This window comes from Macrobrachium rosenbergii, chromosome 39 (genome assembly GCF_040412425.1).
Source record: "Macrobrachium rosenbergii isolate ZJJX-2024 chromosome 39, ASM4041242v1, whole genome shotgun sequence".
NCBI lineage: Eukaryota > Metazoa > Arthropoda > Malacostraca > Decapoda > Palaemonidae > Macrobrachium > Macrobrachium rosenbergii.
The window spans coordinates 7,189,570-7,206,996 of NC_089779.1; the positions used below are offsets into that span (position 1 = coordinate 7,189,570).

The 17,427-nt window shown below is 35.6% G+C and overlaps 1 protein-coding gene across 13 annotated transcripts in view; it reads left to right on the forward strand.

The window, feature by feature from the left end:
* Window positions 1-17,427, forward strand: part of LOC136825689 (GRAM domain-containing protein 4-like) — a 331,069-nt gene that overhangs the window by 184,900 nt on the left and 128,742 nt on the right. For 4 of the 13 annotated variants that reach the window (XM_067082423.1, XM_067082416.1, XM_067082424.1 and 1 more), the window contains one exon: window positions 13,063-13,704. The exons of 7 other annotated variants lie outside the window; for them this stretch is intronic. In XM_067082423.1, coding sequence (XP_066938524.1) covers window positions 13,660-13,704 — 45 coding nt within the window. In that variant the 5' untranslated portion in view covers window positions 13,063-13,659. Of the gene's footprint in view, window positions 1-13,062; window positions 13,705-17,427 lie in introns of those variants that run through there. 2 more of the 13 variants (XM_067082428.1, XM_067082417.1) reach the window with 1 other exon arrangement.

Genomic DNA, 17,427 nt, shown 5'->3' on the forward strand with positions numbered 1-17,427 from the left:
GATTTTACCGAAGATCGAACATCTGGAGACTTGCGGCAACGATCTCCTCCATCGGAAGTTGTTTACCAAGTCTGGCTGCAAGCGACATCTCTGCGCATTTACTGCGTACCCCTCGGAGTAGACGAAGGTCTTTTGTGTGGGTCGAAGTTAATCGACTTGATAGTTTTAGGTAAAGAAGAAGATTCGATTACTGGGAAGGAGAGAGAGAGAGAGAGAGAGAGAGAGAGAGAGAGAGAGAGATCAGGTGCGGGAAATAACAACGTAGATACGAGATAAATCTTTTGTTAGAGTCATATGCAGTGATAAATCATAAACTTTTGATCGACATCGAAATCTCCTGTCCGATGTCGTCTCCTGAAGTTATGTCACCAATGATGAACGACCATGTTTTACCCTTACATCTGCCAAATTCTAGGAAAACCCATAGAGTTTTCATCAACCGGAAATTCGCCCTTAGCGACCGTCGCTCGACTAATTCACGAAGTCGTATTTTTTCCCCAAGTATCAGACGGAGTCGCATCAAATCTGTCGATAATTCTGACGGGATGTTCCGCTTCACATATCAGCTGTAATTTCCTGCCAAACCTTTGTAGAGAAAGATTCGGGGTAATTATCTACTTGCATCTTCCCTTCAGTGATCTCGATTCCTTTTCACGACAGATCTCATTGCAAGACTAATTGCAAGGCTGAAAAGCTAACGAAACTAACAGTATGTAAAAATCCAAAAGTGGTAATTCAGAAAGGGAACGAGAAAATTGCCATGTCGTATTAGTTTTCCTTTTTTTTTTCAGGGCAGAGGGAAGCAGCGACGATAATTAGGTCTCGAAGCTTGATGAAATTTTGTTTACAAAAGTTGAAGGTTTTGGCCATCGGAAAAAGGCTAATGTCACTGACTGTAGTTGTGTATGTCTCTCTCTCTCTCTCTCTCTCTCTCTCTCTCTCTCTCTCTCTCTCTCTCTCTCTCAACCCCACCCCCAACACACACACACATATATATATTATATATCTAGATATAGATATATACCTACATGTATGTACTTATTTATATATATTTACATGTATATAAATATCTATATAATATATATAGCATATGTATATATAATTACATGTATATAAATATTTATGTAATATATATGTGTGTGTGCTGTATGTGTGAGTATGTGTGCGCGCGTGTTTATGTATGTGTGTGTGTTCTCATAGTGCAGGGGTCATGATGCGAGTATGTGTGTATGCGTGTGTATGTGAGTATGTGTGTGTGTGTGTTCTCATAGTGCAGGGGTCATGATGCTTGAGAGGGTCCTAGTTCGATTTATAGGAATTGGAACGATTTATTCATATTCCACAATTGTGCCTTTGTTGACCTAAGCCGCAAATTAGCCATCTAGTAATTAGATGTCTGTGATGGGAGTAACCCCATCCCAAAGCAGCCGATGAAAAACGGAAGGCTAAAGTTTAATGAAATATGTATGTATATATACACACACTATATATATAGTCATATATATATATACTATATATATATATATATATATATATATATAAATATATATATATATATATATATATATATATATATATATATATTTATATATATATATATGTATATATATATATATATATATATATATATATATATATACATGTACTTTATGTATCTTTGCTCGTTAAATACTGAAAGCAGAAAACCCTTTGTGGTTAACGGTGAACAACAATACTCAGTCATACTTAGTAAGACTGTAAAATAAAGCCACACTTCGATCCGTTCCAGATAATGTCTTAGGAGCAAAGGTCAACATAACAAGCAACCTAGTACCCTTTTCTAGCACAGGTCTGAAGAAAACAAGATAAAAGAAGAGGAAAAGAATCGGGAGGGGCTTAATCGCGATAAAAAGGTTAATAAGAGTCAGGAAAAATAAGCAGGAAGAGATAATCAAGGACTTGGGACAGACGGTAAACAGCGTCACTAAGCAATGTATGTGGGAAGAGGTGGATGTTTGTTCTTTTGCCGTGTATTTGTGGTTTTTTCTACTTAGTGGTCATTTCTGAAATCAGTGGCAACCGGTATTAATGTATCTTTATTATGATACAATGCCATAATTACCCTTCCATTTTATCAATAATAATAATATTAATAATAATAATAATAATATTATTATTGCTATATCAGGTCACAGTAATATTCAATGGTATTCTTGTTGATTTTATCAAAAAGTTACAAAAAGTTGCAACTTTTTTGTAACTTTTTTATAAAATCAACAAGAATACCATTGAATATTATTGTGGACTTGATATACAGCATATCCCGTTCTCGATCTAGAGAAGGAAGACCTACTAATATTATTATTATTATTATTATTATTATTATTATTATTATTATTATTATTATTATTATTATTATTATTATTATTATTCACAAGTTGAACTCTGTTAATATGGAACAAGCCCACCAAAGGGGCCACTGACTTGAAATTTAAGCTTCCAAAGAATATGGTGTTCATTAAGGAATAAGAGGAGGTAAAGGGAAATATAGAAAGAAGAGATCTCACTTATTAAAAAATAAAAACCTAATAAATTAATAGATAGATAAATGCACTTTTAATACCACATAGAATAGTTTTTATCTCCAACTTAATCTGGCACTTTTTAATTTCGACGAAAGCTCCTGCGACAAAAACCTACGGCTTCAACAATTCCGCCATTCCGTATTGTAATACTCGGCTCCATTCACGTGCATTCTCAAGAAAATTCCCGGTTCAGGTCCATTGTTTCCTTATTCTCCGCTATTCTTGACGGTGGGTAACGCGAACGGCATCGTAATTCTTTCCCCATTCTCCCAGTACCTCGTTCATTGCAGCCATTGAATGGGAAACCTTTTAAACCAACTGTCTGTCCGCCTACCGGTCTGTGGGCACGTGCGCTGTGATACTAAAGACAACTTAACGATGCGAGAGTATGTTACCAGATGACAAAGACTGTATTGTTTGTCCCAGTGGGCATCATTTTGAGTTTCCGGGGGGTCCCAGTGTGGATTGGGAACGGGGGCAGAAACTCTATATTTGCTCTCTTTTTCTCTCTCTCTCTCGTACCTAGGCGATTATGCTTCACGAATGCTCAGTAAGGACGCCGATTCCTTCAAGGTCGGAAATCAGAAAGTTCGAAAACCAAAAACTGATTTTTGTGAAAAGAACAAATAAAATCCTTGACGGACAGTTATTTAAGATATTCCAAGATCACGTTTTTTACGTTTTTTTCTTACTAGTGTTTATATCCTGCAGGTTTCATATATTTAACGAAAACCAGCAGACGGGAATTTTCGACATATTCTAAGTCACTTGCAGCTTATCATCATCATCATCATCATCATCATCATCATCATCATCATCATCACCTCTAACGCCTGCGATCCAAACGGCCTCTGTGGAATTATTCCCCCACTCATTTCTTTCTTCTGCTTTCACTTCCACAGATCTCCACATATCTTCAGCTCCCGTCTCATGATTCTCATCTAAATTTATAAGAATAAAATTCTCTCATGAGGAACTAGATAAAAAATCCCTAATAGTTATCCAAGTTCTCTCAATATATTGGAATTTGCCAACATTATATTTTTTTAATCTGTTTTTTATCTGGCATCGATGACTATTGGTGTGAAACGACAGTAACTCATTTTGATCGATCAATTTTTTTCGTGTTTTCTAGATCTGATTTCCGTTTCAGTTGCAATTATCAACTTTCAGCTTGTCATAAGCCGTTCCATTTTACGGTCATCTATCAAAGTAATTACAGATTTTTTTTTTTTTACGACCGACGACCTTTGCTTTCCAAATCGTATTAATCTGTGATGGCTGAAATGTGACATTTTTCATTTATGATCCGTCACTTCTCTCTAAAACTGCCAATTTTTATTTGTTGTGATATCTCAGGGGTTATGACGCATCGACCTCGTTCCGCTTCTGTGACCTATGACCTTCATCTGGCGAGAGTAATCTAAATGACCTTCATCTAGTAATTGTGAACTTGAATATCTTTTAATTCGCAAAGAGATATACTAAGCTAAATGAATAAAGAGATGATGGGAAAAGGGATTATGAAAATTATCACCGCAAATAAAAATGAATGAAAAAATAGACATGATTGGACGATATTTTATTGCATCTACTGTTTTTACTTGATTGTATATTACAAGTAAAGTGGAATTGATCTTGGTAATAAAATAAACACAAACTGTTAGATTAATACTTGACAATGTGCTTTGTTGCATCTACTGTGAATAGTTACCTGCTTTTACTTGAATGGACATTATAAGTAAAGTGGAAGTGAGCTAGGCCATGAAAAATAGGTACACTGTTAGTGAGGGAAATACTGTGTTAGCTAGATTAATATTTGACAATGCACGTCAAAAACATGAAGAACAACCCTTTGGCTTTGGCGATACGCATTGTTATGCTGTCCGAAAATGTTCGCAAGACATCATTCGAATGTTCCGAAAGGGACCCACTGGCCTGGAATATTGCAAACCTAGGATATGACGTCGTCACGGCTTAAAGCTTCTGTGGCTTGGAGTATTACGGGGGCACGCAGACTCATTTCCGCACAGCGGTTGTTGTTTATGAAGCCCTTGTTATTGAACATTCAGATACTCTGCAAATGAATAAAGGTGGTCTGTCGTGGCTTTGTCTGCAACTTTCATTTTCATCTGATTTGGTTTATGTACTTGTTTCATTAATCAGTTTCTTTTACGGCAATTTGAAAGTTATTTAAGTTAGAGGTTTCGTAACCATGGTTATTGTTTTGTTTTGAACGAATCTTTTGACTTGCGGAGGTTAATCGTAACGAATGAATATATGTATGTTTAGAAAAATTCGTAGATACCAGAATGAAATGGTCCATTGCCCTGTTTTTCATATTGAATCAATTTTTTTTCACTCTTGACGATGCTTAATAATATTGAGAGATTTATACACGATGAATATAATAAACTCTCTCTCTCTCTCTCTCTCTCTCTCTCTCTCTCTCTCTCTCTCTCTCTCTCTCTCTCTCTCTCTCTCGGGTCACTCCTGCTGTTAAACATTTTTCAACCGCAATTATTTATTTATAGCCACTCGGACGGATGTATAAATTCGGGCGCAAGTCGCTTGCATTAAGAGCCTCTGCATTGTCCTTCGATGTCAGAAACTCGTGCCGTTTGGCCTCGATGTCCGGCTTTTGCGACGTCAAAGGGACTGTCAAATGCGATGACATCATTACAGCGTTAAGTCCTTGTCCTTCACCTCATTGGAATGATGGACACATTTTTTTTTCATAGTTGTAATCAATGTATTGTTATTGTTTTTATAAAATGGGAATGTCTCGTGGGATGACATTCGACCATTCTTTCCCGTCTTGACCTCCTTGAATTGATCGGCTTTTTTTAATGTGAAAATGTATTATTATTATTATTATTAATATTATTATTATTATTATTATTATTATTATTATTATTATTATTATTATTATTATTATTATTACTTGCTGACTTTTATTCAATGTAAATGTTATTTTTAATAATAATAATAATAATAATAATAATAATAATAATAATAATATTATTATTATTATTATTATTATTATTATTATTATTATTATTATTATTATTTCCTTAACTCTCAGTTCTTATGTAGGCTTAGTTATAGATATTTAGTCCTAGTAAGACTGCTTTAGCCAGGCAGATCTTCCTCAGTATCTTTTCTGGATAGTAAATGCGCCCCATCCCAGCTTATATTAGAGGTCATACATTAAAAGCAGATACCTAGATCAAACCAAAGCCCAGTAAACATAAACGAGCAACTACCACCATAAAAAAAAAAAATCAAGGACTTATCATTTATAATTCTTTTTGGATGTATTTATCCCTAGGGTATAATTGATCCATGTTGGAGGGTTTTTGTCATTTACAATTTCCTCTTTTAAAATGATAACACTGCCCACAGTTCAGTTTGGTAAGTTGAGACCCATGTAAGCTGTCAGGTATTTATGAAAAAGCAATGGGTCGGAAGGGATTATGGGTTTGCATTAGTTGCAACTTTGTAACTGGGGCACATTGTGGGCGAAGAGTACTGAATACCATAAGCTAAGTTCACATCACGGTAATTATATTCAGGATTACTGCGTGCAAATTATCAACAGACCTCTTACGAAGGTGTCAATTTACCAAACTGCACTGAGCTGAGTGTTGCCATTTTACAAGAGGGGATGCAGAAATTACAGGTAAGCATGGGTACTCCTAAAAATATTAAAACCACAAATAATAACTCTTCAATATGGATTCATTATACTTTAGGTATAACTACATCCAAAAGGTATCATAAATGTTAAGTGCAAGGGTGTAAGTTGTTTGTGAGGTATAATGAAGCCATATTAATGGGTGTATGTGGCTTAATATTTTAAAATATAAAATGCCGTGTGTAGACCATAATATACTGTGTATATATATATGTATATATATACTGTATATATATATATATATATATATATATATATATATATATATATATATATATATGTGTGTGTGTGTGTGTATATGTATATCAAATATAAGGAGCCCATAAGAATGCCAAAATGTGGAAAAATAAAGGCTATATTTCAGAGACCAAATTGTCTCTCTCCTCACTATTTGCCTGACGAGAGAGACAGTTTGGTCTCTGAAATATAGCCTCTATTTTCCACATTTTAGCGTTTTTATGGACTCCTTATATTTGATAGAATTCTGTTTAACAGGAAATATTTCACAGTCATATATATATATATATATATATATATATATATATATATATATATATATATATATATATATATATATATATATATATATATATATATTATATATATATATATACAGTACATATATATATATCTTTTTGTATATGCGTGCGGATGTAAAAATACGTAGACCCAAGCGGAGATAGATCGAGGATTTAAAAGATGAACCACTTTTGGGGAAGAAGCTTAGGTATAGCGTGAATAATGGAATACAAGATGGAATTGTGGCTGTATAGTCAAAATAAATATTCTAATTAAAACTCAATATGCACAGAATTTACATAAAAACTTGGTCGATAATCCAATAAAAATTTATATGTGCATGCTTGAAGGAAACTTACAACAAAAATTATAATGCATGACAGATTATTTTTATAATTATATGTGTACCTATGATGTTGTATAAATGAAAATATCCAATTATGTATAAAAATAACGAGTGTTTATATAATTTCATATTTAAAAAATTATATGTGTGAATATAATAAATGAGTACATTATATTATATAGAATATAATATATGTAATATAGCATAATATATATATATATATATATATATATATATATATATATATATGTATGTATATATATAATAGTACAATATATAATATAGTGCCATACAACATAATATATTCTATATGTACACATATATAATATTTGTAAATATATTATATAAACAATCAAGCAATTTTCATACAAGATTAGACACTTTTATTTCATATGATCATAAATGTTACCTATGTCATACATTATCATTTTTATAAGTTCCGCAAACATACATATATAAATATTTATAGCAATATCGAAATAGTTTTTCTACAAATTCTATGCATAAATATACTATGTTCTTATATTTATATATATATATACAGTATATATATATCTATAAATATATATATATATATATATATATATATATATATATATACAGTATATATATATATATATATATATATATATATATATATATATATATATATATATATATATATATATATATATATATATATCTTCTCTACAGATTCCCGTTTTCTATAATTTAGAGGGTCAGGTAGTCTGCGAGACTGATCACCGTACTTCATTGTTGGTTAAGGATTTCACTCGTGGACTAATTTCGATACAGTTTTGTATCATTATCAGTACTTGAGATACGTCAAGCGCAAAATTAGATCCCACGATATATCTTGAAATGTAAACTATTTAATCCTACTGAACGTAGTCTATACTTTCATATAACGGTACTGGATTAGCTTATTATTATCACCTACTAAGGCATAGCAAGATATTTTAGATCAAATTGAAAATAGTTAAATCATAAGAAAAATGCAACAGTAAAACCCTTATGCATACAGTATAGTATTAACAATAAATGTGCGCGTGTCTGTGCAGTATATATATATATATATATATATATATATATATACTTTTTCCCCTTAGGGGGTTGGCTTCAGAAGTTGTTAACAATCCCGTCTTAATAAAGTATTTTGCCCTTACTATTTTTACAATATATGTGACTCACCCTTATCGTTTGGCTGCCAGGTACACATAATATACGGCTTAGGTCAACTGAAGTACAGCGCATTTTAACATCATGCGCCAAACGTGTTCGTCCTCGGTCGGGAATCGAACCCAGTACTGTCACTGGGGAGAAGGGCGTTCTAATACGATGTATATACTGTATATATATACATATATATAATTTGCATATATAATATATATGTGAATCTTTATCACATCACCGTGACATTTTATATACAAACATTAAGCTACAAATACACAATTCGCTCTACTGATAACTCCCCTCCAGTGATGTTCCCGAAGTAGAGCCAATTGGATACTTAACGACATTTGTAGCTTAATGTTTGTATACACACACACACACACACACACACACACACACACATATATATATATATATATATATATATATATATATATATATATATATACATACACACACATACAAAACATTACATCAGTATTATTCAAAATGTACAATCCCCTTAAACCTGCTGAATAAAGCATTGCTCATGACTGAGCTATCACGAGGCACCACGCATGAGCTCATGATACAAAGGCGTAAAACCGACAGCGATATCTTGAGGACAAACCTTGCAAACACTTAATTAAAGAACGAAAGACTAAGACCAAAGACAGAAATAAAGTGGATGTTAAAGGAGGCCAACCATCGGCAATTCTCTTGTTTCATCTAATCGGAACTGGCTTCCAAGGACGGACGCTGTGATCGTGATTAATCAACCCGGCCATAAATCTTCCATTAAGGACGAAATGATGAAGATTAATTGCCCCGCGAACATTGGGGATAGTCCCGTCGAGGATTTTTACAAACTCGTCTTCCGAAGGGTTTGGGTGTTGCCTTTTTCGTAGTGGTGTTAATGTCTCTTCATATTAAGAATCCTTTGCCAAATTTACACTTGAAATGTAACACTTGAAGAGGACCCCTTTTAAGTTTATATTAGGGCATGCGTTATAGTTATGTCAGTATCTCTTCTGATTAAGAATCCTTGGCCAAATTTACACTTGAAATGTATCACTTGAAGAGGACTCTTTCAAGTTGACATTAGGACATGCGTTATACTTATGCCAGTATCCCTTCTTATTAAGAATCCTTTATCAGATTTACACTTGAAATGTAACACTTGAAAAGGACTCTTTTTTAGTTTATATTAGGACATGCGTTATAGTTATGTCAATGTCTCTTCTTATTAAGAATCCTTTATCAAATTTACACTTGAAATGTAACACTTGAAGAGGACTCTTTTTAAGTTTATATTAGGGCCTGCCTTATAGTTATGTCAATATCTCTTCTTAAGAATCCTCTACCAGATTTACGCTTGATATGTAACACTTGAAGAGGACCCCATTTAAGTTTATATTAGGGCCTGCGTTATAGTTATGTCAGTATCTCTTCTTAAGAATCCTCTACCAAATTTACGCTTGAAATGTAACTCTTGAAGAGCACTCTTTTTGAAGTTGGCATTAGGATATGCGTTTGAACGAAAGGAACAAATCCCGTCAAAGGAGGGGCTGGCGTCTATTTTCCTTTCGAAATTTCTTTAGATAGAATTCTTTTGATGCTGTGTAAAAAGTAACTCTCATAAGCCTCCGCTCCAGAGCTGGATGAGCACCAATTTAGTCGTTGTTCTGCCATTGTTACTGGTTACTTATGGATAAGTATACGAAAGTTATATCTTCAATTGTAGCTTTTTCACTTGACAGTTAATGATTTATATAGATATACTTTACTCAGTTTGGTTGCATATGAGCTGCTTGCAAGATACATCAGAATTAATTTTGATTTTTTCTTTGAAAACTAATTTTTTATTTGTTCGTTTCTTTAAGAGTTCTTTTATGTATTTTATTTTTCCTTCTGGCATCTTGATGAAAATAAATCCAATATATTTACTGCATTAGATTGGGGAGGATTAAAAGTATAACCATTGCTGATAAAGCTGGCATTGCTTTTAACAGTATAATTGTGTCAGGAATAAACAGCTGGAGGTTAATTATCGAAACATTGAATAACTTACGCGAAGAAAATCAGCTACGGAAAACAGGATTTGTCTACAGACTCTTTTTCAATTTCTTTCATTCCTATATTTGATTTTCCGCTCTATACTGAAGTATTTGGAAAGGAAATGAACCTTTGTACATTTTTTCCTTAACCATTAACATCAAAACGAGTCTTTGCTCTTGAAGAAGATATTTGACTACGAATTATGCAGATGTATGATTTAAAGTATTCGTCTTCTTTTCTTACCGTCGGACTTCCTTTAGCAATCCCGCCTTTCGCGATCGCTCTGCTAAGAACAATTCCTCGGCTTTAGAAGCTAAGCGTCCTCCCTGTACCCTCGAAATAACCGGGAAATTGTTGGCCACTGTTGCGTTCGGTCTTAGAGAGGTGAAAGGTCGGTGTTTTCTTAAAGGAGAGCAGTGCTTTAGGCCTTCGGTTTGCCTCGAAGGTCTTATTCCTCTTCGGGAGGTGGCTGGAGTTTGTTGTCGCAGATTTAAGGATTTCAGCTCGTGTAGCACTCCTGGGATTGTGGCTCCTTCGAGTGCCACTGGTCATGATGTCTTCTTCTTCTTCTTCTTCTTTTAACGTGCTTGTTTTCCCATTTGTGTGGGGTAAGCACGATGCCTTCTTTTGAAGGACTTTGGTTTGGCTTTGGGGTAGACTTGTAGTCTCGATCGGCTGCCCTGCCTGTCATCGCTTAGACCCCGGGTAGCGTATGTACATGTATTGTACCAGTCACCAGCGCCCTTTCTCCCAGCAGCGAGGAGTCGTTGCGCGGTTGCTTGCAGCTAATGCCGTCTAACACGCTTATACTGCAGGCATGCCATGAGCAGTGGCGCCCAATGGAATCATGACAGTACTAGTAGTAGTCATAGTAGTGATGAGTGATCTGACATTCGTAGATCTTAGGGCGGATGAAGGCCCTTTTGACATCAGGTAAACAAACGAATATCACCTTTTTTTTTGTTACTTTTTCAGTAAAAATTAATTTGGCTAATTCAGGCAGAATTCCGTAAGACATGTACTTGAGTGTGTGTGTGTGTGTGTGTGTGTGTGTGTGTAAAGTTCGATCCTCGAACCAGGCGTGTATGAGAGTAATTCCTTAGCCTTTCAGTAAGCCTCTGTAGGCTTTAGCACTGAATTAGCGTGGTTTTTAGTATATTATTTTTAGCTTTTATTTTTTTATTTTCCTAATTTTTTTCATAAGAATAATTTTTCAGTAATAAGATTTATATTCTTTACTCATACATACCCTTCGACACATAATCTGAGGGCTGTTTCGCTCTTAAAACCCAACAAATGATGGATTTTAAAGTCTTGTGCGATGTTTGTTATTCTACGTGTCAAATCTTGATAACGTTTCCCGGTAAGTGGTTCTGGGTGTTTGCGGTCCCTCAAAAAGCACCTGGCGATATTTTGAGTATTTCAGTGGCAGTCCTGGCAGTCTGTTGTCAATCAGTGAGAAAGGTCTTCGGGTCGAGGTTTGAGCTGACAGTGAGGAGTTAACGTAAAAGGTGTCAGTGAGTTGCCTGTCGGTTATTTTGTGGCAGAGCATGAACACAAGGAATACATTTTTAGAATTCAGAGAAGTGATTAGTCTATAGCTGGTAAAACTGTTCGGGTACAACTTGAACTGTTCCCTCATCAAACCAGTCACCTGAACTCTCCAGTATCTGGATGATTTTGACTGCTGAAAACACAAGTATTACACTGATCACTCAATCAACTATCGTGCAGAGGAAAATCCCCACTATCGGCTGTAATTCCATACTCAGCTGGAATTATCATGTCAATGAGGTTTGATGGAATAGGATATGAGGCAATTACAGCTTCTTTGCAGTGCCTGGTTGCCTGTAGAATATGTGCTAAGGACTGTACTTAGTTGAACTATCTTCACATATGGACAGAAGTTCCTGAGTAAAGATTTTGTGTGCGGTCTATCGGGTATTTATGTCTTTCCTCTTGATTTCGTTTTGCACAAACAAGACTTTAACTCGGTATATGAAAGAAGCATCGGTACGGTCGTTTGCATTACCCTGAACTCTTTAACCTAAAACTCTAACTTGGAAAAAGTCCGAGTATTGGGAAAAGCGAGCAATTACCCGTTGGTGATTATTTAAGGGCAGTTACCAGGAGGCAATTATTCAAGAGCTCAGTTGCTGTGATACCATCCGTTCACCTCGACGAGGTAATCCTCGTCCTCAGTCTGTTGAAACCATTTTTAACCTCTCTCTCTCTCTCTCTCTCTCTCTCTCTCTCTCTCTCTCTCTCTCTCTCTGACACATATTTCTTTATATTTCTCGTGTCTGAATTGATATCGATTTTCAGCGTACTAGTCCGTTTCATCGTCACAGGGGAGTTTCGCCAAATCCCCGAAATCCTCTTCATCTGTATAACATTCAATGATTTCAATACGAAAAATGATTGAGAGAGATAGGCAAAAGCGGTTAGGATTTGTAGTAGATATATATATATATATATACACATATATATATGTATATATATAATATAAATATGCATATATATTTATATATTTGTGTATATACATACATGCAAACACATATGATTATATATATATATATATATATATATATATATATATATATATATATATATATATATATATTTTATATACACTCGTTGGGTAAATGCTATTGTAATGGACTCCATATCTAAAAGCGAGAGACCGGCGTTGCACACATTTAAAATCACAAACCCATGTTTTCCAGGGCGATCACGGCAGCAAAAATTAAAAAGGAAAAGGTTTTCGTTCCAGAGAGAGAGAGAGAGAGAGATCTTGCTTGCTATTGTTATTGAAACTGTGGAAATCGAGGCAGCTGTTCTCAAAGTGTCGGAGAATTCCGTCAAAAACAATGAAAGAAGGAGAGTGAACCTACGGCTCTGAAATGCCACGAAAACACATGACCGGTGTTTTCCAAACAGAAAGAAGCGGAAAAGTAATGACCAACGTGTGAAGTGGAAAAAAATTATAAATGTTTTTGTTTTGGCGAGGTTAGTAGGTTAAAAATAACGCAGGACTCGGAGGGAAAGGAAAAAAAGCAGAAAAAAAGTGACGATATAAATTGGGAAACAAACAGATCTTGACGGGAGCAGCGGTGAGAGAGAGAGAGAGAGAAAAGTGTTGCAAAAATCAATATGAACCGGCCTTCAGGAGCACCACCTCCTGAGAGGCCCTCCGCCGATGCCCTAGGCCAAAAACGTGACCTTGGAAAATAGGAGAATGGCCTTCTCAGTCGGGTGCCAGACCAATTAAGGGTAGATTGCCCCCGCCCATACAGTGGAAATCGTGCAAGGACCCCCCAGCGATGAGAGCGCTCATCAAGCACAACCTGAAAATGGAGCCTGTGCGGGTAAGTGGAGGATTCATGTTGTTTGCTTTCTTTTATTATCAATTATAATTATCATCAGCTGTTCCTTTTTTTTTTATTATCAGATGCCTCCTTTTGTTCGCCAGACATATCTTGTCAGTGGTGGGTATCGGGAAAATAAAACGAGGCAATCTTACCATCCCATTTCTCACTTTCACTTTCATTTTCACTTTCACTTTGTTTCATTTTGTTTGGTTTTCTGTACAGCCCTCCACAGGGATGATTCCCCCTCTGGCGGGCCCATGAACGTTTTCAAAATAAGGTGCTTCTTATATTTTATAAGTGTCTTTCAGTGTTTTCTCGTCAGTCTCGTAGCTCCTGCAGAATAGGAGAGTCTTTGGTTCCCTTTTAAATTTGCATTCTTCTTGTATGGTCTTCGTTTCAGGCGTTATTTGTTGTATAGTCTTGGTGCGCATATATTTTGATCAATCATCTGCCTACTATAATAATTTAATTTCATAAAGTAAAAAAATACAAAGATAGATTCAGCCTGTTAATAATGTCAATAGTGAGCGTACAATAAAGAAATATAATATTATTACATTAAGCCCTACAAAAACGAGTGTTAAACAATCGGAAATACGGGAGGGTCAATACCATGGTCCAATACCTTGGTAGAAAACACCGAAAACGGATTCGAGTCAATGATTAGAGGCCCCGCCCCACCCCCGTCCGCCCGTCACCCCACTGACTGGAACACGTCTGTCGGACAACAGTATACACACGCATACAATACAGCACTGTTCATCCTCTTATTCAGGTCAAGATTAAGCTCTCTCTCTCTCTCTCTCTCTCTCTCTCTCTCTCTCTCTCTCTCTCTCTCTCTCTCTCTCTCTCCCTCCTGATTCAGGTGAAATCCCATTCGTAATCCTACCACGAAAGCAACTTCAATTATTTGAACTACATGGCTAATTAGCTGAGGGTCCATTCAATAGCATTTTTAGGTGACCTTAAATACTCAATAACTAATCGCACTCACTTTCATGACAGTTTTATTTTTGTATCATGTAATAATATTCATCTCAGTTTTACCATCTAGCATGCAATTCTATGGTTGGACGACACCACGTCATCGTCCTGATGGAAACTAGGGCAATTTTAGTCATCAGACCATCAGCAATCAAATGCTTCCGGTTGTTTCAACTGCGCCAGGTCCCATCAGATTGTTTTCAAGTTACCAAAGTCTGTGTGGTTGATATGGTCTGCAAGTTCCCCAAAGGTCAGATTAGACTTTAGACTATTTCCATTGAAACTCATCAGGTTCTTACTTATAACATCATAAGTTACACAATCAGATCCAGATTTGCATCCGAGAGTTTCATTATTTTTTTTTATTAGATTACCTCAGAGCCAGTACTGAATCATTCTTTCAACATTAAATCTGATTTTGAAACAATGTCTGAACGAGGATAGTATGAATAGTTAAGCTCAATGCCCTCATGAAGCAATTTTGAAGTATTTTTTTGTCTATTCCCTTATCCAGTTTAATTACATTGGTAAAACTTTCCTTCTTTATCAATTATTTTGAGAAAAAATGTGGTCAGGATATCATAACTCAAGTTTGATGTAGCCAGGTGACAGTTTCTATCCATCTAAAGGTTTTATTTCTCTTCCAGTTTTTCGATTGTGTTCGTTGGGTGTTGTCCAAACATTCACTTTCATCAACATTCTTTTACGTCCTCTGGTTATTTCCCATCCTGCAAGAGATGGATCTATAACTTTCCCCGTGGGCCAACGCAATTCTTCGTCCTTCCCATTCCTCTCCTCAGTCTGTCACGACTGAAATAGACACGAGTATTAGGTTGCCTGCCCCAGAATCTTCTTTATTATAAAAAAAAATGCCTTATCATGTACCATCATGAGTTAACTATGTTCGTTCAGTGTGGTAATGATGGATAATTCAACAAACTGTTATTATTTGTTTAATGGATTTTCATGTCTGAAAAGATAATACTTTATAACCAACTGCTTTCTTGAACAATCTTAGGTGTACGAAGACACCTTGTAAAGTAGTAATGTGTTCATGCAAAAATCTTCCGTCCTAGATGTATCAAGACTTCTGAGAATCTTTTATGTCTTCTGCCTGTTCGTGCCGTTATCTGGGTCCCTCGAATGTATGCCATACAATTCGTGTCATGGTCACGTTCGGGAGCAACAATGTTTTCTTGCAGGTAACTGTAGGTTCGAACTCCTATTAATCTAGTTGCTCTTTTTTAAGTCCTATCACAAAGAAATAAATGGCCCATGCAGTTATCCTCTGGTTCAAAAGTCTGTGACATTTAGGTGCTCTTTGCATGTCCTCATTTAGAAAAATTATTCTTACATAGCTTTTAGTTCGATCGTCTAATGTTTGTCTTTTGTCTAATCCCGTGTGCCATTTCATAATACAGCACTCCTCTTCCAGACTTCTACTGTAGTTTTGACACATGAATAATTCTGAAGTTGGAATTTGAGAGATTTTTTAGTCCAATGATCTCTCACGGTACAAGATGGATATCAACACGTATGATTATTTCATAAATATTTCCACTCATAGCAGTGTCATTTCTTGATCATAAACTCAAAAGCAGTGCAAAACTTATAATACCTAAGTTACGATGCGTTTACTTTCTCTGGTATAGATGCTACGCCGTTAATCAGTTCTAGGCAAGCGGCTGTTCCCCTTGAATAAGATTCTCTTCCAGCAATTTATTCTGCCATGCCCAGAACCACGGACCCATCCCTTAAGAACGCAGAATCGTTGTTTAAACGAGTTCTCTCTCATAATCCCTTCCGCCAGTGTTTTGCCAAAAAGTGTCGCTATAGTTATCTCACCTGCGCAAGTCGTGTTTTGTTTGTTCCATTGGGGAATTAATAATAAACAACGAGCTACCCTCCTTGGGGTAAAAAATAAAAAATCTGCTTCTCTGAAGTTGAGCTTAAGCTAATGGGGTTACCTTCACCGTCCTATTCCAAGTTCCGCTGTTCATGGACGACATGACCAACTAACTCGGCTAACCGAATTACATCCAGATAGCATCCCCTTGTCTGGATGTTATTCAGTTACCAGCAACTGTGTCGTCTTGCATGGGCGACTCGTTTCCTCATTACCCTTTCCCGAGTTTTGTGCCGTGAAGTAATTATTTTCTTCTGGTATGAACCTCACACTCAAATAAATAAGTCTTGCCCCTTCTGAATTCATAATTGCGCTTGAAATGTTTGCTTTATACCATTTTAGGTATGTTCTCTTAAAATGATTATATTTGTCCAACACGCCCAAGTAGTTTTTCAACGTTTTACAAAAACCAAGGGGACATTACTATCTATTTTTACTTTAAGAGCAAAATTCCAACGTTTTTATGACCTTCCTAACACTAAAGACGAATTTTTCCTGATCGGTAGTTACGTTTAAGTATTGTTGGAACTTCGAAGAATCTTTCATTTTAAGGATTAAAACAATTCTCTCTTGTATCCTTGAACAAAACGCAACGTAACATTAAGCAACCAAATTTTAAACCTGCCTTATCATTCAAATCATAACACCATTACTAATTTTTCAAAACGTTCGGATTTTCTACCTCTGCCCTATCATGCAAATATATTAGACAAGAGAAAACTATTCACTGAATAGAGTACTGAATGCCCTTTGAAAATGTACCTTGCTAATTGTGTATTATAAAGAACACTAACCCAGCGAAGGACTCGTTAAAAGGATTTAAAGTTTCA